The 22,833-nt window shown below is 40.7% G+C and overlaps 1 protein-coding gene across 2 annotated transcripts in view; it reads right to left on the bottom strand.

Annotated features, from left to right (window-relative positions):
- The window catches only part of LOC115148600 (double C2-like domain-containing protein beta), a 363,678-nt gene that overhangs the window by 335,427 nt on the left and 5,418 nt on the right, over nucleotides 1-22,833 (bottom strand). For both annotated transcript variants that reach the window (XM_029690640.1, XM_029690641.1), the window contains 3 exons: nucleotides 8,996-9,095; nucleotides 7,566-7,709; nucleotides 7,272-7,401 (listed from right to left, as the gene is read on the bottom strand). In XM_029690640.1, the coding sequence (XP_029546500.1) occupies nucleotides 7,272-7,401; nucleotides 7,566-7,709; nucleotides 8,996-9,072 (351 nt within the window). In that variant the 5' untranslated portion in view covers nucleotides 9,073-9,095. The remainder of the gene's footprint in view (nucleotides 1-7,271; nucleotides 7,402-7,565; nucleotides 7,710-8,995; nucleotides 9,096-22,833) is intronic.

The raw sequence follows: 22,833 nt of genomic DNA, 5'->3' as shown, positions 1-22,833 counted from the left end.
TCTTGTGGCTGAATGGAAGCAAGTCCCTGCAGCAATGTTCCAACATACAGTGGAAAGCCTTCCCAGAAGAGTGGAGGCTGTTATAGCAGCAATAGGGGGACCAACTCCATATTAATGCCTGTGATTTTGGAATGAGATGTTAAATGAGCAGGTGTTCACATACTTTAGGTCACGTAGTGTGTTTGCATGCCCCTAACAACAAAATATGGAGCTCGTCACTGTCCACCTAGTGTAGTCATCAGCAAAGAGAGAGCTTGTTGGGATACAGCAGCCTAAAAGCTATCCAATTACATTGGGCACCATTACGTTCTAAGTTAGCTTAAAGGTAGACTGAGCGAAATGACTTGAGTATCACAGCAGATATTGAGATGAGCGAGATGCAAGACTTTGCTCTCACAGTCACACACAGTGTCTGAGCATGTGCACGGGTTCGCTTCACGCCGTTACAGCATGGTAGTCACGGGACCAAAACAGTGGAGAAGTTGAGCCTCGCGCTTCAACGTTCTTGTTGGCGAAATTGGCCCACTATGCTGTTTACTTTCCACATCTATGTCATATTGCTGAGTCTAACTCAAGAATCGGTTTGGAAGCAGGGATGATTATGATGTTCTAAAAGTCACAGGAAAGAAGCTTTAATCAAGCCTTATGTAATGCAGGAGAGAGCTTGGCTGAAGTGCCCATAATTGCCTTGCCTGAAGTAGCTTAGTGTTTTTAGTCAGCGAGAGAGAGAACGAGAGAGAGAGAACGAGAGAGAGAGAACGAGAGAGAGAGAACGAGAGAGAGAGAACGAGAGAGAGAGAGAACGAGAGAGAGAGAACGAGAGAGAGAGAGAGAACGAGAGAGAGAGAGAGAACGAGAGAGAGAGAGAGAGACAGAACGAGAGAGAGAGAGAGAGACAGAACGAGAGAGAGAGAGGTAGAATAATTTCTGCGTCTCCGTAGATCAAACATTTTCGCTCAACTGCTATCAGCTTAAATAAACAGTGACACATCTGACCCAATAGTCTCTCGTAACAGAATGTTAATATAAACGCTATATTATGCCAAAAACCATGTTCTGGGTTCCAGGATTATTGGCTCAAAGACACCTGACTATAGCCATCTCATCTGTACTCTAGATATAGAGCGTAGTCTGATGGATGTGTAGACCTGTCAATTTTCACATCCAGAGCATGTCTTCTGAAGACTAGTGTCACCTAGCGACCAATACATCTGTCTGCCTTCCAATTACATACTAACAAATCTGGGCTATTTGTGTTTGGACTAGTGGCATTTATTGACGAGACCTAAAAAAGTAAACAAGTATTAGATATGCAAACATATGAATTAGATTAAATGTGACAGAAATATGCAGCACTACTGTGGGGAACTCACATTTGTTTTATTGAGTAAGCAGCTTTCTTAAACTGTTTTTAAAATCTCATTATGTTTGCTCATACCCAAATAATGTTGTTGACCCGTCCTTTACTTGTAGTTGTGGCCAAAGCATAAATGACAAAACCCACTCAGTAAAAAAAATCATTAAAAACAAATGTTTGAAATTTGCTTGGAGAATGACATCATCCTTCTTGGCCGGGACAGGCTATCTGGATTGGTCGAGCAGTTTTTTCAAAAACAAAAATATAAATTCTCCGGTGGGAAGAAGGAGACTAGCGGAGACACAGGCTCAGGAGGGCACACAAACTGCTAGCAAGCCAAGCAATCCACAGGTAGTGTTAGCAAAAAGGACAAAGCCTATCCAACAACTACCTCGCCAGTCACTTATATTTCAAATCATGTGGTTTATAAGTTGGGCTGCTGGCTGTTTAGAAGCAGCAAGCTAGCATGCTAACTTTCGCTATCAAGGCCAACTTAGCTAACTGCTTAGCCAACAGCAAAGCAAGCCAAACCAGCAACTATCACACTTAGTCATTTAACAGACTTAGAGTTAAGTGCATTCATTTTAAGATTGCTAGGTGGGACAACCACATACCTCAGTCATAGTAGGCACATTTTTCAAAGTAGCTATTAGCAAAGTCAGTGCTGTTTTAAATCCAGTGGTGTGTAGCTACAGTACAAGTTGGATGTCAAGAGGAAACCTAGTTAGCAGTTGTTGACTGCTATAAAGAGTATGCAGCATCAATTAGCCAGCTGGGTCATTCCTACCATGCGGTGCCATTTGGACTTCAAAAAGTTTGGAAAATACATTTTATATATAATTTTTTTTGTATTCTATCAGGAAAACGACATGTTTAGACTTTCAGGAAAACATATTGGTCAAGCTCAGGCACTTCATCCATTTTTGGATGCATTTTCCAATTTTTAAAGTGCATAATACTAATAGGGTGGAAATTGTGAGCCAAAATTAGCCATAGCGCTGTGTGTGAGCAAGACTGAGATAGCAAAATGGTAAACACTAAAACAGGATTTTAACTTCTCTTTTTTAATTTTCTCTATAATTTAGCCAAACAGGGTGGACATTTATGAGTGGAACATACAGACTAACAACATGAAACATGGGCAAATAAATAAATAAACACACCATTTTATCTCTTTGCACCATAGTTTTCCCACTAAAGAAATTATGACAGTTCCTGAATGTGGTGTCATTGTAGGAAGGGGATTGTTTTCTTAAATGGAGAATTACAACTAAACAGGGTGGAAAGTGATATCAGGGACACACATCTTAAATAAAATAATAAATACAATAATCACAACTTTGATGAAAGAGACTAACTAAGACTAAAATAATGAAGATTTTAGACGTATAATTTTATTTATATTATATTTCTTCTGAAAGTTGAGAAATAACACCTGGGGACATGGCAAAAACGCCTACATGCACTGGCAATTAAAAAAAAAAAAAGAATAAAATTCCCTTTCAGGATCTATATTTGGGTGTTAAGGTAAATGACACCTGACCTTGTATTTAAAGCCTTTTGGAATCCACATTTTACACTAAATAAGAAATTATATTTCCTGTGGACAGAAATGGCACCGCACAATAGGACTGACCCAGCTAGCTAGCTTAGCTCCTAGCAATCACAACTTGCTAGCTAGCTCAACGAAAATATCAGGAATAATGACAAAGCAATGGACATAAACAGCTCACGCTTGTAAAATAATCAGTCTGCATTTATTGCTGTTACAGTAAAGTGCCTTAGTAGTTCCATCATGTGTTTCCAAATCCTGAATCCATCCATACTATTTGACTACAGACAATAGCCTTCGGTTTTGGTAAAGAAACATTTTTTAAAGGCAAGCCTGCTAGGCAGTGTGTGCATCCCTGCCCCACGTGGAGTTAGTAGCTAATTTGAATATCCGAATGTGTGCACATCTCATTGGCAGAGCAAATGAGCTTTTCTTGAACAGTATAAGGCCAAACAACTGTTGTTTTCACTCAGGCCAAGCAGGTGAACAAAGAAAAGCTGATTTATAACATCATTAATTATCATTTGTTAGGAAGGACATCTATTAAATTCATATTGTAATTACTTTTTTGTAAATATTTAATACAAATCTGGAACACTGGACATATACTTTAATATGAGAATTTGCCAGAAAAACTTAAGTCTAAAATCACAGTGTGTATCAATCTCGTTGTGACGTAAAGTGTGTGTGGTGTTATACTGAGACAGATGCCACCACACTCACACCTGCAGTGAACTGAGGGTCTTACACATCATAGCAGTGTGTGTGTGTCCACTTCATTCCCTGGATAGCCCTGCATTTCCTGTCTGACACAGCCTTACACAGTCCAACCTGTCATCATAGAGTATCACTCAGCAGCATAATTAAGTTTCGGACAGGACACTTAATATAATCAATGCCTCCACACCTGTCTATCCCAGTTTGGATGGTGAAGACGAGGACCACATATCCATCTCCTAGGAGAGACTGTAAACACAGACTGCTCTTCGCCTGTCTTTTGTGGCTGTGCTGCCCTCTCCTGGGCCTTACATTTACTACTTGGCTTTTCTTTCCTACACACTTCAAACTGACCTCTCAACATTTGCTTTAATGATACATAAAACAGTCTAGTGTAGACCAGGAGTTTGTATAAGGTCATGAGTATACTATTTTGAACTTATCATGAGTGATTAACATTCCATTGAGAACCAAGTATTTTGCAACGCCAACAAATCTAGAGCATTTTTTTACAACTATATCAGGGAAAGTAGTATATCCAGAACTGTATGTCACGTTTGATTTGAAACAGTATGCTATTTTATATGGATTATCATAATCACTCCTTTCATGCTTAGGCAAGTGATTTAGAGATTCACATCTGAGGTCTCTGCTGCAACCCTATGGTGAAAAGTGATTACTGCAAGCTGGCTGTCCAATTAAGCCCATGCTTTGGAAAAGTGAATTGAATTGCTATTCACTACAATGTTTACATCTTATAGTCTTTTGCCTTGCTTGGCAAGAGTTATTATGTTATAGACATGAGCTCTTGTAAGTATCTGTTTGAGATGATAATCCACATCATAAGCACTATTGAATAGCTAAGGACCCTGGGACTAAACACCTCCCTCTGCAACTGGACCCTGGACTTCCTGACGGGCCTTCCCCAGGTGGTGAGGGCAGGTAACAACACATCCGCCACGCTGATCCTCAACACAGGGGCCCCTCAGGGGTGCGTGCTCAGTTCCCTCCTGTACTCCCTGTTCACTCATGACTGCATGGCCAGGCACGACTCCAACACCATCATTAAATTTGCCGATGACAACAGTGGTAGGCCTGATCACTGACAACGACGAGGCAGCCTTTAAGGAGGAGGTCAGAGACCTAGCCATGTGGTGCCAGGACAACAACCTCTCCCTCAACGTGATCAAGACAAAGGAGATGATTGTGGACTACAGGAAAAAGAGGACCGAGCACGCCCCCATTCTCATAGACGGGGCTACAGTGGAGCAGGTTGCGATCTTTAAGTTCCTTGGTGTCCACATCACCAACAAACTAACATGGTCCAAACACACCGAGACAGTCGTGAAGAGGGCACGACAAAACCTATTACCCCTCAGAAGACTGAAAAGATTTGGCATGGGTCCTCAGATCCTCAAAAGGTTCTACAGCTGCGCCATCGAGAGCATCCTGACTGGTTGCATCACTGCCTGGTATGGCAACTGCTCGGACTCCGACCGCAAGTCACTACAGAGGGTAGTGCGAACGGCCCAGTACATCACTGGGGCCAAGCTTCCTGCCATCCAGGACCTCTTTACCAGGCGGTGTCAGAGGAAGGCCCTAAAAATTGTCAAAGATTCTAGCCACCCTAGTCATAGACTGTACTCACTGCTGTTCTCTCTACCGGAGCGCCAAGTCTAGGTCCAGGAGGCTTCTAAACAGCTTCTATCCCCAAGCCATAAGACTCCAGAACATCTAGTCAAATGGCTACCCATACTATTTGCAGTGCCCCCATCCCCTCTTTATACCACTGCAACTCTGTTGTCATCTATGCATAGTCACTTTAATAACTCTACCTACATGTACATACTACCTCAAATAACTAGTGCCCCCACACATTGACTCTGTATTGGTACCCCCCTGTATATAGTCTCGCTGTTGTTATTTTACTGATGCTCTTTAAACTACTTGTTACTTTTATCTGTACTTTTTTAAACTGCATTGTTGGTTAGGGGCTCGTAAGTAAGCATTTCACTGTAAGCATTTCACTGTATTCGACGCATGTGACAAATAACATTTTATTTGAACAGCAGAATGAACCCACTCTTATATGGTTAATACAGTCTAATGCAATTTATTACCTTTCCTCTCAGAGACCCACAGAATGCATTTCCCCTTTGTATTTCTTCCCTTCTGATCTCATTACATCCCAGTGCCACTCTAGCGCAGAGGAGTTGGAGAAAACACTAGAAAAGGCTATGACCAGTATAGATAAAGCTACTGGTCATAGAAGGTTAGTGGGCTTCGAGGTCAATATGTCAAACAAACAATATCTGTAGGGAAATACTGCAATTGTAATGGTTCACTGTTATAAAGAGTAGAGAATGCATCTAATTTTCAAGCCTCTAGTTGAATCAGGTGTTGGGAAACATTGGTCTACTTTTTATTCTTTCCCATTTTAGAGTATTTCAACACTAACATTGGCCAGATATCTCCCGTACTAGAGCGAGGCAATATAGACAAAAAGTTATATCACAATAAATTGACCCATTGTGCTCGATAACTAGAAATACAACATTTATTTTATTTTCATTCAGTTACTTTCCAATAGCGGAAATGGTCTAGACTAACATTTTCCAGTGCCATCAAGAAGTAAGACAAAAAAAGCTATTTCATTTAACATGTTCAGGGAATTCATGATTGATATTTTGATGTGCAATATGTCAAAATAGAATCCAGAATAATCAGATTTCTTTATGCTCTTTAGAGATTAATTTGCTTGCATCTTTTTTGTGCATATTGGCCTAGGCTATATGCTACATAATTCACCACCAGAGGAATTGGGAACTCAAAACACATATTAGCTAGATTGCTAACTCAAAATATGATATTGTTGCTAGATAGACGTGCAATTGATATTTTACAGTAAATGTAATGTCCTACAAAAACGTTTAATTGGTAGGCTACTTGATTGTATTCACAGCAAATGACGGTTCCACCTGCGCATCATCTCAGTTACCTTAGGGCTGGGAATTGCCAGGGACCTCATGATACGATATCATCATGATACTTAGATGCCGATACAATATGCATTGCGATTCTCACAATTCTATATGTATTGTGTTTTGATACTACAATTTCATCACAATGTTCCAAACATATTGCTCACCATACGTCTACTGCAGAGAGACGAGAGCGTGAAAAAAAAAGTGTTTTGATCAGTCATGGTTGGCTCACTATTTAAAAAGATGAGAACAAGCTAGCACAGGTACAGCCGACTAGCGTTAGCTAACACTCGCTAGCAATATTTGTAGTATTTTTTACAAATCGATACTTGGAGTCAAAGTATCTTTTTAATATTGTCCAAAATAATAACGTGATATGTAACTGTATTGATCCCCCCAGCACTAAATTACATACTCTGGTTGTAAAGCGGTGCCAATACCTAATCACCAAAAATGACAGACGTAAGCAAAATTGATTCGATAAGAGGAAGGAAATGTCAGTGCAGGTAATTTTCGGTTTATTGTCCCAGCTCTATCCCCTACAGTACTTTCAAATGCTGGGAAGAGCTAAGGATTAAAACCAAAGGCACTGCAACCTTTCAGGACTGTTTGGGCCTCTGCTATGATACAACAGTAGAGCAGGCAGTGTGGTGACCTTTACCTTGCAGCAGTCCTGACAGAAGATGGAGGGGTTTCCCAGGAGGCCCAGGACCTCCCCACACAGCAGGCACTGGGACAGGCCGTTCCCCAGCGCACTCTTCTTCATGTTGTCCAGACGCTCCACCAGCCTCCTGGGACACACACAAAGTTACAGAATGGACACAGAGGCTAAAGTTGGCTATGTGCTGCCACTGACGGCTCATGGATTGACAGTCCAGATAAACTAACAGAAAGTCATGGTTTTATTGCCAATGGTGTGTATATATGTGTGTGTATATATGTGCGTGCGTCCTACCCGATGCGGAGCTGTTCAATCTGCTCAAGTTGCTCAGCCCTGCGGATGACACTAAGGATGATCTCCACCTCCTGCTGCTCCAGCATCTGGCTCTTCCTCTGTCGGTCTGTACGGAAGGTGTGCACCGACCAGCCTGTCTGCAGCCTGGGGTACAAACAAACAAGTTGCTTCACGATGTCGATCAATTCAATTTTGTTGTGTCATTCATTACACGTGGCAGTGCAGGCCAAAATTAAACCTGTGTGATGTGACTAACAGAAGAGTTATGCTTATGCATGTATGCACACCTTACAAAAATATATACAGTTGAAGTCGTAAGTTTACATACACTTAGGTTGGAGTGAATAAAACTCATTTTTCAACCACTCGACAAATTTATTGTTAACAAACTATAGTCTTGGCAAGTCTGTTAGGACATCTACTTTGTGCATGACACAAGTCATTTTCCAACAATTGTTTACAGACAGATTATTTCACTTATAATTCATTGTATCACAATTCCAGTGGGTCAGAAGTTTACATACACTAAGTTGACTGTGCCTTTAAACAGCTTGGAAAATTCCAGAAAATTATGCCATGGCTTTAGAAGCTTCTGATAGGCTAATTGACATCATTTGAGTCAATTGGAGGTGTACCTGTGGATGTATTTCAAGGCCTAACTTCAAACTCAGTGCCTCTTTGCTTGACATCATGGGAAAATCAGAAGAAATCAGCCAAGACCTCAGAAAAATAATTTTGGAGACCTCCACAAGTCTGGTTCATCCTCGGGAGCAATTTCCAAACGCTTGATGGTACCACGTTCATCTGTACAAACAATAATACGCAAATATATAAACACCATGGGACCATACAGCCATCATACTGCTCAGGAAAGAGACGCGTTTAGTCTTCTAGAGATGAACGTACTTTGGTGCAAAAGTTCAAATCAATCCCAGAACAACAGCAAAGGACCTTGTGAAGATGCTGGAAGAAACAGGTACAAAAGTATCTATATCCACAGTAAAAGGAGTCCTATATCGACATAACCTGAAAGGCCGCTCAGCAAGGAGGAAGCCACTGCTCCAAACCGCCATAAAAAAAGCCAGACTACGGTTTGCAACCCCTTTTTTGACTATACTGTGGACAAACAAACCAACCCACATGTGCAAAACGTTGTACCAAATACATAAATATACATTGCAGTGTTAGATCAAATGGGCACAATGGTTTTGTCAAACAACAAAACTGCCATGCTATCAAAAACAAGTTTCAACAAACCAAAAGAACACACACACGCACACTCAGTGCTAAAACAAAAACAATACAATGTGGTGAGAATACCGATGGGCACAGGAAACCTTTACACAACCAAAACAACTTTCCCAGGTGACATTGCAAAAACACTTTCACCTGTTTAGTGAGATGGTAGAGATTTTGGAGTGCATACTCACTTGGCTCGAAGGGCCAGCTGCCGGTCATTGGGACAGACCCACTGATCAGTCCCTGTCCCAAACATGGCGTCTGTCATCTCTTGAGGGCTGATGACAAGGTCTGCAAAAACACAACCAGACACTCAGTCCTTGAAAATGAAAGGCTACATCCTGTTTGGGAAAATCAAATCAAAGAGATATTGACCGAGCACTGTATAACCCCTATAATTCATGTTAATTGGGTATACCTGTGGCTTTTATACATGTCCACAAATATGTTTTTTCTTTGAATTTGATATTAGACAACTTTTTGAGTGCAAACATGCTAGTGTTAGCAGAACAACAATGGCCAGTAAATGGGTAGCTTTAGACGGGTTAGCTGACAACGTCACAAAAACGATGTGCGCGCTTCAAAAAGGGGAAGAAGGCTGTGTGTTGTTATGCTTCTGGATGGTCAGATAGCTAGCAACAATGACAAGAAACTGCCATGTGGTGAATTGTAAGTGGCTCGTTTCAGTTCCTTGTTCTTAATACCATGTCTTGTTTTGAGGTGTTTGGGCTGATGTCACATCTAAGCTAATATGGCAAAAATTTGCTAGCTAGTTAGCTAACCAACAACTGTAAAGATGTATTTGAGAGACAAGTGCTCATTGTGCAACTTGATTTATGTTTTCAATAAACATTGGAGTCAAAATATAGTTCACATGTTCAACAATCTAAGTCAACCCTGTCTCTTTTGCCCCGTAGTTGCGCATGCGTCAGGTTTAGTTGCTGAACAACCAACCCATCTATAGCCCATGGTGAAACGCATTAATTATGATCATATCAAATGGAAAAGGATGAATGAAGCATTTCAAAAGAGAGCTCTTTTGCTTCCAAACAAACAGAGGACACATTATTGTTGGGAGCGTATAGATGTGTGTATCTTAGCGGGCAATGCAGAGGCAGCTATTTATTACAGGCCCAATTAATGAAATCACCCAGTTCTCTGGTCTGTGGGCACACATGCAATCAAATATTACAGCTGATTACTGTTACCAGACTATCAACTATGAATTATAAACACTGTGGAAAACATCTAACTACTTCCCTCATAGGAGAGGACATGTAACTGCACAAGAACCCACTCATTTACATTAAGTAGTTATATTATGTCAATATTCATGTCACGGTGTTCCTAATTTCTAAATGTTGTTGGGACACAGCAAGGGTCTGTGTGCCGCACTCTCATTGGGGAGTTGTATGATGGAGGTGCTCAAGCAAGGGTTTATTTAATCATGCATTCTTTCATTCATTCTCCTCCCGTCCCCTCGCTCTCCCATACTAACACACACTTAGATGCAGAGCCCTTCGTGTAAGGGTAACGGTTCCCTGCTCAAACCACATGTAGGAGTACGCCTCTCCCCACCATAGACCGGGGTTTAATCCCTGCACCAACCTTTCAAGCTAATTCTCCAATTGCCTGTATCCCATGCTGTCATTTAAAATTGATCTCAAATACCTGTGTTTTATATACTGTATATTTCCACACTATGAGGTTGGAATAATACTGTGAAATTTTGAAAATTATGATAATGCACTTTTAGTGTAAGAGCTATTTGAAAAAGCCACTTGAAACTTCAGCTTGTTTGGCTGGGTGGAGTTTTTGGACTGCCTGGTGACATCAGTTTACTCTCGTCTCTGCCAATGACAGCTTTTAATCAAGTTACACATCTCTCCCATTATGCTTCTCCAATTACGCCCCTCTTTCAGACCCCTCTGACAGTCCAAACACAATTATTTCTTGAGAAATTGCATTTTGCTAAGAAGATATATTTGTAAAAAAAAAATGTTTTAATTGAAAACAATCACAGTAAGGTACTTAATTGTTACCAAGAAAGACGATGGCCAGAACTTACCCATGATGTTGCGCAACAATTTAAGTCAGTAAGTGATCATTTTTGCCAAAGTATGATATATTTGGTCTTGAATTGACAAATCCGAACTGCCCACTTTGTGCAATTCCGTGTGAATACAGTGTCTTTTCCTACGATATGACTACGTTTAGTTAGGGCTGGATTTTATTTGAATGTTACTGTACCAGCATGGCATTGTTTATTAAATCAGAAACAGCTGCAAAGTTATTTCTCTTTGCAACTGAGATGAGTCAAACAGCCTTGTGTCCATTTGGCCACCTGAGCCATGGAGCAAATTAAAATAGGGGGTGAAAACAGATGTTTTTCCACCTCAAATTTATTTCTCCAGAAAATTATACTAATCCATTGGATAATTTGCCAATTTTCAAATATTTTTAAGTCCGTATAAAAAAGACAGTGCCTTCAGAAAGTATTATCACCCCTTGACTTTTTCCACATTTTGTTGTGTTATAGCCTATGTCGTGTCTTTGGGCATCATTAAAACGGAAGACATGTTTATCAAATCACTCTAATTATTATTACGCGATTAAACTGATTAATCATGTAACTGTAATTAACTAGAAGGTCGGGGCACCAAGGAAAATATTCAGATTACAAAGTTATAATTTTATAGAGTCTTCTGATTTATGATGTATTCTTTACCTCGTCAGTCTCATTCCAAACGTCGTAAATTGTTGTTATCTGCACGAACCCAGTCTTCACTAAGTCATCCATACATCAATTGTCTTAAAATCATTTATTTACTAAACTAAGTAATTCACAGAAAGCATACAAAACAGTAGGTATCGTTACAAAGCAATGGTAGAGGAATGTGCCCTAGTGGGCTAAACCGGCATGGCGGCTTGTTAAACAAACAAGGGGGGTGGGGGCAGCGGAGAAGACACTACAGAGTTGATAAATATTAACAATTGATGTGCTAATCCTTTGCACATGAACGCTCACTCATTCTGAAACGATTGCAATCAATATATATATATATATATATATATTTACGCTCAGTGTGTCGTCGTGATCTTTGTTGGAGAGTTTCGTCCTCTCTCTCTCTCTCTCGGTTAGAATGGATCTTTCAAAGCGACATTCATTAATGTCGTAATAGAATGGATGTTTCGTCGGTCTTCGCGTTCAATGATACCGAATTTCTAGCTGCAGACTACTAATTAATATCACAGACTTGTTATTATTCTGTCGGTATCGATAGTCTAAAAGTTTAACCGCGTGGTATGGTTAAAGTTCAGTAAAGGAATGCATGGTCTAACCATGGCCCTCTCTTCTCGAGGTAAGCTGGTCTAAAGAATGAAACCCTGGGTGGGGGTTCATATACTGAACGTAGAAAAGGCTGTCACGTGACGCCTTGTCCTGTCTGTGTCCATGTGTCCCTTACAAGCATCCCAACATATTCCAAATAGGTTTATCCTTATTCATTAATTGTATACAACCATTTAGATGCAAGTCTCATAGCTGAGGCTATTATATTAACATTATTATGGTAATATGGCAATATTGTCTCACATGAGTTTCATAAAATTGTACCAAACGGACCAGTTCGTAGCTGTATTCTTCACCGATCTTTTATACCTTCTCCAGAACATAAATGTCATTTGGTTCTCCAATTCTGTGAGGTGGAAGAATCCTTTGTTCTCTCCATGAAAACACTGTCTCTTTATACTGTGGCCATGAGGCAGGACATTCTCCTTTGGAATTTTACGACCCCTCTCACAGGGCCTGGGTAGGGGGAGGTAGGTAGGAGGATGGTGCATAGAAAACCCAGAGGGCAACGTCATGACACCTATAATATAAAATATCTGATTTTGTGTCACTGGCCTACACACAATACCCTATAATGTCAAAGTGGAATTATGTTTGTAGACATTTTTACAAAGCTGAAATGTCTTGAGTCAATAACTATTCAACCCCTTTGTTATGGCAAGCCTAAATCAATTCAGGAGTAAATATGTACTGAACAGGTCACATAGTAAGTTGAATGGACTCACTCTGTGTGCAATAAGTGTTTAACATGATTTTTGAATGATACCTCATCGCTGTACCCCACACATACAGATAATTGTATGGTCCCTCAGTTGAGCAGTGAATTTCAGTGACTCAACCACAAAGTCCAGAGAGGATTTCCAATGCCTCGCAAAGAAAAGCAACTATTGGTAAATGGGTAAAAATTAAAAAAAGCAGACATTGAATAGCCCTTTTAGCATGGAGAAGTTATTAATTACACTTTGGATGGTGTATCAATACACCCAGTCACTAGAATGATACAGGCGTCTTTCCTAACTTAGTTGCCGGACAGGAAGGAAACCACTGACAAGGTAAAAATCTGTGGTTCTACCCCTGAGCAAGGCAGTTAGCCCACTGTTCCCCAGGCGCCGAAGATGTGGTGTCACACCCTGATCTGTTTCACCTGTCCTTGTGATTGTCTCCACCCCCTCCAGGTGTCGCTTATTATCCCCGGTGTATATATCCCTGTGTTTCCTGTCTCTCTGTTCCAGTTCGTCTTGTTTGCCAAGTCAAGCAGCATTTTTCCTTGCTCCTATTTTATTCCCAGTCTCTTTTGTTTCTAGTCCTCATGGTTTCGACCCTTGTCTGTCCTGACTCCGAACAAGCCTGCCTGACCACTCTGCCTGTTCTGTCTTCAAGCCTGCCTATCCCCTTGTTCTGTTTGGACTCGGATCTGGTTACTGAACCCCTGCCTGGCCTGACCTCGAGACTGCCCTTCATCTGGTACTGTTTTGGACTCTGACCCGGTTTATGAACTCTCGCCTGTCCCTGACCTACCTTTTGCCTACCCCTTGGATTAATAAATATTGGAGCTCAAACATCTGCTTCCTGTGTCTACATTTGGGTCTCGCCTTGTGTCCTTATACACGGATGTTGATTAAGGCAGCCCCCCACACCTCTCTGTCAGTTGAAGGCATTCACTCAGGGATTTCACCATGAGGCCAATACTGACTTTAAAACAGTTAGAGTTTAATGGCTGTGAAAGGAAAAAAACTTAGGATGGATCAACATTGTAGTTACTCCACAATACTAATCTAAATGACAGAGTGAAAATGAAGCCTGTACAAAACAAATCAAATACAACAGGTGTAGGCCTTACCGTGAAATGCTTACTTACAAGCCCTAAACCAACAATGTAGTTAAAGAGTTAAGAAAATATTTACTAAATAAAGTAAAAAATGCAATATAAAGTAACAATAATGAGGTTATATACAGGGGTACCGGTACAGAGTCAATGTGCGGGGGTACAGGTTAGTTGAGGTAATTTGTACATGTAGGTCAGGGTAAAGTGCCTATGTATTGTGATGACCCTCTGGCTGACAAATTCTCTCTTTTTGCTCTTGTTTTCCTTATTAAGATGTTGGTGGGTGGAGCCGGGAGGGTCGTCAGTGAAATGGGACACACCTGGGCCGGGTGTGTCCCGGGATAAAAACACCTCACCACCATTCATTGAGGAGACTCTCTTCATGCAGACACACGGTTTGATTTTGGTTGTGGCATTTTTGTGGCTGGTTTGTTTGCTTGCTTTGGCATCTTTCAACACCCCACATTATCACAGCTATACATGCAACCACTCACTTACAATACTTATTACTGACCACACACACACACACACACACACACACACACTTGTTAATTGTATATAGGTTACCTCAGTTAATACATATAGTTTTGTTATTCCTTATCTCCACGTTGTCTCCCTTTTGTTGTTACGGGCTTTGAGCTGTTTCGTGACAGTATAGATGATAAACAACGGGTAGCAGCGATGTAAATAGTCCGGTTGGCCATTTGATTAATTGTTCAGCAGTCTTATTGCTTGGGGGTAGAAGCTGTTAAGGAGTATTTTGGAACTAGACTTGGCGCTCCGGTACCAGAGAGAACAATCTATGACTTAGGTGACTGGAATATTTGGAGAAAAAAAAATGGATCCAGGACATGAAATGAACTTCATGTCATGGATGCAAAGCGTTATGTTTGGAGCAAATCCAACGTAACACATTTTCAAGCATGGTGGTGGCTACATGTTATGGGTATGACAGCTGCACCATCGAGAGCATCCTGACTGGTTGCATCACTGCCTAGTATTGCAACTGCTCGGCCTCCGACCGCAAGGCACTACAGAGGGTAGTGCGTATGGCCCAGTACATCACTGGGGACAAGCTTCCTGCCATCCAGGACCTCTATACCAGGCGGTGTCAGAGGAATCGCTAAAGTCCCTAGTCATACAATTCTCTCTGCTACTGTACGGCAAGCGGTACCGGAGCGCCTAATTTGTAAGTCGCTCTGGATAAGAGCGTCTGCTAAATGACTTAAATGTAAATGTAGTGGAGGTGATATGATCCTTGACTAGTCTCTCAAAGCACTTCATGATGACAGAAGTGAGTGCTACGGGGCTATAGTCATTTAGTTCAATTATCTTTGCCCTCTTGGGTACAGGGACAATGGTGGCCATCTTGAATCATGTGGAGACAGCAGACTGGGATAGGGAGAGATTGAATATATCCGTAAACACACCAGCCAGCTGGTCTGCGCATGCTCTGAGGACTCGGCTAGGAATGCTGTATGGGCCGGCAGCCTTGCGAGGGTTAACACGTTAAAAGTCTTACCCACGTCGGCCACGGAGAAGGAGAGGGGGGCCCGCAGTCCTTGGCAGCGGGCCGCGTCGGTGGCACTGTATTATCCTCAAAGCGGGCAGTTGTTTAGTTTGTCTGGAAGCAAGACGTCAGTGTCCGTGACGTGGCTGGTTTTCTTTTTGTAGTCCATGATTTCCTGTAGACCCTGCCGCATACGTCTCGTGTCTGAGCTGTAGAATTGCGACTCCACCTTGTCCCTATACCGACATTTCGCTTGTTGGATTCTCTGAGGCTGCCGGAACATTTCCCAGTCCGCGTGATCAAACCAATCTTGAAGCATGGATTCTGATTGGTCAGACCAGCATTGAATAGTTCTTGTCACGGGAACATCCTGTTTGAGTTTCTGCCTATAGGACGGTAGTAGCAAAATGCAGTTGTGGTTAGATTTGCCGAAGGGAGGGTGGGGGAGAGCCTACTATTATTCGCGGAAGTTAGCGTAACAGTGATCCAGTGTATTGCCCGCACGAGTGCTACAATCAATATGCTGGTAGAATTTAGGTAGCCTTGTTCTCAAATTTGTTTAGTTAAAATCCCCAGCTACAATAACTGCAGCCTCAGGACATATGGTTTCCAGTTTCCATAGAGTCCAGTGAAGTTCCTTGAGGGCCGTCGTGGTATTGGCTTGAGGGGGGATATACACGACTGACAATCACAGACGAGAGTTCTCCTGGGAGATAATATGGTCGACATTTGATTGTTAGGAATTCTAGGTCAGGGGAACCAAAGGACTGAGTTCCTGTATGTTGTTACGATTACACAATGAGTCGTTAATCATGAAGCATCCACCCCTGCCCTTCTTTCCAGAGAGATGTTTATTTCTGTCGGCGCAACGCATGAAGAATCCCAGTGGCTGTACTGACTCCAATATCATATCTTTGAGAGAGCCATGTTTCCGTGAAACAGAGAATGTTAAAATTTCTGATGTCTCTCTGAAAAGCAACCCTTGCCATAATTGTCTACCTTGTTATCTTGAGACTGGACATTGGCGAGTAATATACTTGGAAGCGGTGGGTGGTGTGCACGCCTCCGAAGTCTGACCAGGAGGCTACTCTGTCTACCTCTTCTGCCGCAAAATTGTTTTGGGTTGGCCTCAGATTAGATTCAATGTCCTGGGTGGTGGTGCGAACAAAGCAAAGTTGTATTCCTGGTCGTAATGTTAGTAAGTTGACGTCGCTCTGATATCCAATAGTTCTTCCCGGCTGTATGTAATAACACTTAAGATTTTCTGGGCTAACAATGTAGAAATAACGCTGGAGTTGCTTACCAAGATGAAATTGAATGTTCCTGAGTGGCCGAGTGACAGTTTTTACTTAAAATCTATGGCAAGAATTGATCAACAATCAACTTGACAGAGCTTGAAGAATTTAAAGAGAGAATAATGTGCAAATATTGTACAATCCAGGTATGCAAAGCTCTCAGAGACTTACCCAGAAAGACTCAGTTGTAATCGCTGCCAAATGTGATTCTCACGAGAAATCTCATTTACATAAGTTCTCTGCATTTAATTTTAATACATTTGCAAAAATCTCTAAAAACATGTTTTCACTTTGTCATTATGGTGTAGTGTGTGTAGAAGGGTGAGAGAAAAAAAATTAATCAATTTTGAATTCGGGCTGTAATAACAAAATGTGAAATAAGTCAAGGGGTATGAATACTTTTTGAAGGCACAGGGAGACAATCTGACTATATGTACAGTACCAGTCAGAAGTTTGGACACACCTACTTATTCCATCACAACATCAAAACTGTGATTTGTTTAAAAGTGTTAAACAAATAAAAATATATTTTAGATTCTTCAAAGTAGCCACCCTTTTGCCTTGATGACAGCTTTGCACACTCTTGGCATTCTCTCAACCAGCTTCACCTGGAATGCCTTTCCAACAGTCTTTAAGGAGTTCCCACATATGCTGAGCACTTGTTGGCTGATTTTCCTCCACTCTGCGGTCCAACTCATCCCAAACCATCTCAATTGGGTTGAGGTCGGTGATTGTGGAGGCCAGGTCATCTGATGCAACACTTCATCACTCTCCTTCTTGGTCAAATAGCTCTTACACAGCCTGGAGGTGTTGGGTCATTGTCCTGTTGAAAAACAAACGATAGTCCCACTAAGCGCAAACCAGATGAGATGGCGTATTGCCTCAGAATGCTGTGGTAGCCATGCTGGTTAAGTGTGCCTTGAATATTAAATAAATCACTGACAGTGTCACCAGCAAAGCACCCCCATGCAATTTCCTCTGAACAGTTGATGTTGAGATGTGTCTGTTACTTGACTCTGTGAAGCATTTATTTGGGCTGCAATCTGAGGTGCAGTTAACACAGGAATGGAAGACCCAGAGTTACCTCTGCTGCAGAGGATAAGTTCAATAGAGTTACTAGCCTCAGGAATTGCAGCCCAAATAAATGCTACAGAGTTCAAGCAACAGACACATCTCAACATCAACTGTTCAGAGGAGACTGCATGAATCAGGCCTTCATGGTCAAAATGCTGCAAAGAAACCACGACTAAAGGACACCGATAAGAAGAAGAGACTTGCTTGGGCCAAGAATCGCGAGCAATGGACATTAGACTGGTGGAAATCTGTCCTTTGGTTTGATGAGTCCAAATTTGAGATTTTTCGTTCCAACCGCTGTGTCTTTGTGAGATGCAGAGTAGGTGAACGGATGATCTCTGCATGTGTGGTTCCCACCGTAAAGCATGGCGGAGGAGGTGTGATGGTGTGGGGGTGTTTTGCTGGTGACACTGATTAATTTAGAATGTAGTATCATCATCATCATCATCTTATTTAACCTTTATTACTGGAGCTTCATCTTATTCTTTCTATTGTTCTGTGGTGGAATCATGGCTGCAATTTATGGAAGATGCCAAAACTTGAGATAACAATAGATAGCTAAGTAAAAGATAGGCCAGTGGTTTCCATCTGTGGAAAGTGTTCCCTAAATCAATGCTTATGACAAATCCAGCTCCAGAACCAGCCATAGAGCCAGCAGGCTAATATTTTGATTACGGTTTAGTAAATAAAACAAATAAAAAAACAGCAACAGCAGATAACATTAGCTTGCTTGATAAGGTTAGCAAGATAGCTAGCTACCTAGCTACAGCAACAGCTGTCGGTGCCCCATTTGTTTTTATTTATCAACTCCACGTGGAAATTCCCAAACTCAAATCCTGAATAGGTATAAGTAGCCTTCGCCATTCATCGGCGGAGGAAACTAAATGTAAAATTACGTAGAAATAGTGGCGACAACATCCTCTTGGGAGGTCCTTTAAGGAAAGTTGAATTCAAACTAAAAATAAAAACAACAATGATAAAACCCTTGAAAAAACCTGTACAATGCGATGGACTTCTAAAGGTGATTTCGACATAAGCTGACATATGCAGTAACATTTACAGCGAACGTAATTTCCATAAACATTGGGGCTATTGCCTTTAAAAGTCCATCATTGTGGGTAGGTCGTTAATCTGTTGAATTGAAAGTAGCAACCTCTCCTCGCTTTTTATGTTTCATTGGCACTAATAGGAAAAGACAGGGCCGCTGAGAAACACAGTATGTTATAAGTCTTCTAGAAACTGACCAGGTCACGATCGACTTTAGACAACTTAAAAATGAAATTTATGAACACTGACTTTTTAATACTATCTTTCCCCTCGCTAACACTTACAACTTGAGGTCGACCGATTATGATTTTTCAACGCCGATACAGATTATTGGAGGACCCAAAAAGCCGATACCGATTATTCGGCCAATTCTTTTTATTTATTTGTAATAATGACAATTACAACAATACTGAATGAACACTTATTTTAACTTAATATAATACATCAATAAAATCTATTCGACCGATTATGATTTTTCAACGCCGATACAGATTATTGGAGGACCCAAAAAGCCGATACCGATTATTCGGCCAATTCTTTTTATTTATTTGTAATAATGACAATTACAACAATACTGAATGAACACTTATTTTAACTTAATATAATACATCAATAAAATCTATTTAGCCTCAAATAAATAATGAAACATGTTCAAGTTGGTTTAAATAATGCAAAAACAAAAGTGTTGGAGAAGAAAGTAAAAGTGCAATATGTGCCATGTAAAAAAGCTAACATTTAAGTTCCTTGCTCAGAACATGAGAACATATGAAAGCTGGTGGTTCCTTTTAACGCGAGTCTTCAATATTCCCAGGTAAGAAGTTTTAGGTTGTAGTTATTATAGGACTATTTCTCTCTATACGATTTGTATTTCATATACCTTTGACTATTGGATGTTCTTATAGGCACATTAGTATTGCCAGTGTAACAGTATAGCTTCCGTCCCTCTCCTCGCTCCTACCTGGGCTCGAACCAGAAACACATCGACAACAGCCACCCTCAAAGCAGTGTTACCCATGTAGAGCAAGGGTAACAACTACTCCAAGTCTCAGACCGAGTGACGTTTGAAACGCTATAAGCGCGCACCCGCTAACTAGCTAGCCATTTCACATCGGTTACACCAGCCTAATCTTGGGAGTTGACAGGCTTGAAGTCATAAACAGCGCAATGCATTGCGAAGAGCTGCTGGCAAAACGCATGAAAGTGCTGTTTGAATGAATGCTTACGAGCCTGCTGGTGCCTACCACCGCTCAGTCAGACTGCTCTATCAAATCATAGACTTAATTATAATAAACACACAGAAATACGAGCCTTAGGTCATTAATATGGTCGAATCCGAAAACTCTCTCGAAAACAAAACGTTTTTCTTTCAGTGAAATACGGAACCGGTCCGTATTTTATCTAACGGGTGGCATCCCTAAGTCTAAATATTCATGTTACATTGCACAACCTTCAATGTTATGTCATAATTACGTAAAATTCTGGCAAATTAGTTCGCAACGAGCCAGGCAATGAACGCAAGAGCAGTGACACAATTTCATGTTAGCAGGCAATATTAACTAAATATGCAGGTTTAAAAATATATATTGATTTTAAAGAAAGGCATTGATGTTTATGGTTAGGTACATTGGTGCAACGACAGTGCTTTTTTCGCAAATGCGCTTGTTAAAATCATCACCCGTTTGTCGAAGTAGGCTGTGATTCAATGAGAAATTAACAGGCACCGCATCGATTATATGCAACGCAGGACACGTTAGATAAACTAGTAATATCATCAACCATGTGTAGTTAACTAGTGATTATGTTAAGATTGATAGTTTTTTTATAGGATAAGTTTAATGCTAGCTAGCAACTTACCTTGGCTTCTTGCTGCCCTTGCGTAACAGGTAGTCAGCCTGCCATGCAAGCTCCTCGTGGAGTGCAATGTAAAGCAGGTGGTTAGAGCGTTGGACTAGTAACCAGAAGGTTGCAAAAACGAATCCCCGAATCCCCCCTGAACAAGGCAGTTAACCCCCGTTCCTAGGCTGTCATTTAAAATAAGAATGTGTTTTTAATCTGACTTGCCTAGTTAAATAAAAGGTGTAAAAAATAAATAAATAAAAAAAATGTTTTAAAAAAAAAAAAATTGCCGGCCAAAAATATCGATTACCCATTGTTATGAAAACTTGAAATCGGCCCTACTTAATCGGCCATTCCGATTAATCGGTCAACCTCTACTTACAACCTCCCTACTACAGACGGGACGATAAAAGGAAAATGATCGACATTGACTGTACCGATCACTTTTTGGAGGCATTTGATTAATATCATTCATTACGATAAGTAACCTATATTAGAGAAATGTGAAGTTTGAAATGAAATAAGTTTGCTAATAACGGTGACTGTTAATGGGACAATTGATGGCTACAGCAATTAAACCAGTAGTAGTAGTAGTTTAAAGGATCATAAAGAATAAAATAAACTGTGGTGCAGAATAATGTTAAACTTTCTATTTGTCGTTATTGCAGTAATTTAGGCAATTTATCGCGATATGGATTTTGTCCATATTGCCCAGTTGTACTCCCCACCACTAACACTCTATGGCTATAAGCGTATAATGCCATGTCATTGAGAGAAGCCGCCATGTCCTTGTTTATCGCTGAGCAATTAACTCTATTTACATTTCCAACCCACCTAATGGCCTTTGTTCCACATTAGTGCTTTGGCATCAGGCCCAGCTGACTACATTAAGTATGGTTAGAGCAAAGCAAACAAACACAGTACAATTCATCAGGACACACACACACAATAAACACAACACACATTTACAGGTTTCAGACTGAATATGCCAAGTCAGTAACCAGGTTTCCATCCAATCATTTCATTCGGATGAATTACCTGAGGCATGAAAAAATTCACAACCGGGCTGATGAAAACAGGAAATGTTGGTACAAATTGTTCCTTTGATATGATAGGATCTTTTTGTGTGTGTAAAATTAAGTATGTGAGAAATGGCAGTGGAAACACATTTATACGCAAATATTGATATAATCACCATCATATCGAAGTAAACTTGGAGTCAAACAATGACATTGTCACGTCTACTCCTGCTCCTCCCCTCCAGCATTGACTTTACCGGTTTACTAACCACCGGCCCTGGCTACCCATCATTATGCACACCTGTGCCTCATCATCAGGCACACCTGGACTATCACCTTCCTGATTACTCCACACACACATACATACATACATACATACATACATACATACATACATACATACATACATACATACATACATACATACATACATACATACATACATACATACATACATACATACATACATACATATGATCACCACTTTATTTTAAGAATGTGAAGTGTCAGAATAATAGTAGAGAGAATGATTTATTTCAGCTTTTATTTCTTTCATCACATTCCCAGTGGGTCAGAAGTTTACATACTCAATTAGTATTTGGTAGCATTGCCTTTAAATTGTTTAACTTGCGTCAAACGTTTTGGGTAGCCTTTTTATTACTTTAGCTGCTTCATTGCAGCATTTGATAACTGTTCGGCCATACTTTTTAAACTGTAAGCATTTAAAGTTGTATTAATCAACATTGGAACATTGGTTTCAATGGTCACCAAATATTTACTTTTCATTGGTTTATCTCATATCTCAAAAATAGACAGAGCTGTCAACTGTGTAAAACCTCTCCCACTACCATTAATAATAATAATACTTTCAGCTAGCTGAGCAAACAAAGTTTCTACTGACACTTCCTTTTCTAGTTTAATGATTTATTTGCATACAAAGAGATATGCTCAATCTTACACAAAGTAAAGCACACTCTCTCTATGCTTCTCCATGTGTTCCTCCTTTTGAGTTACACTGCCTTGTGATGTTGCCTGGTTACCCAAACTCCTTGCTCCGGCCAAACGCTATGC

Source organism: Salmo trutta, chromosome 15 (assembly GCF_901001165.1).
Source record: "Salmo trutta chromosome 15, fSalTru1.1, whole genome shotgun sequence".
In the NCBI taxonomy this organism is placed as follows: Eukaryota; Metazoa; Chordata; class Actinopteri; order Salmoniformes; family Salmonidae; genus Salmo; species Salmo trutta.
This window is presented reverse-complemented; position numbering and strand designations above follow the sequence as displayed.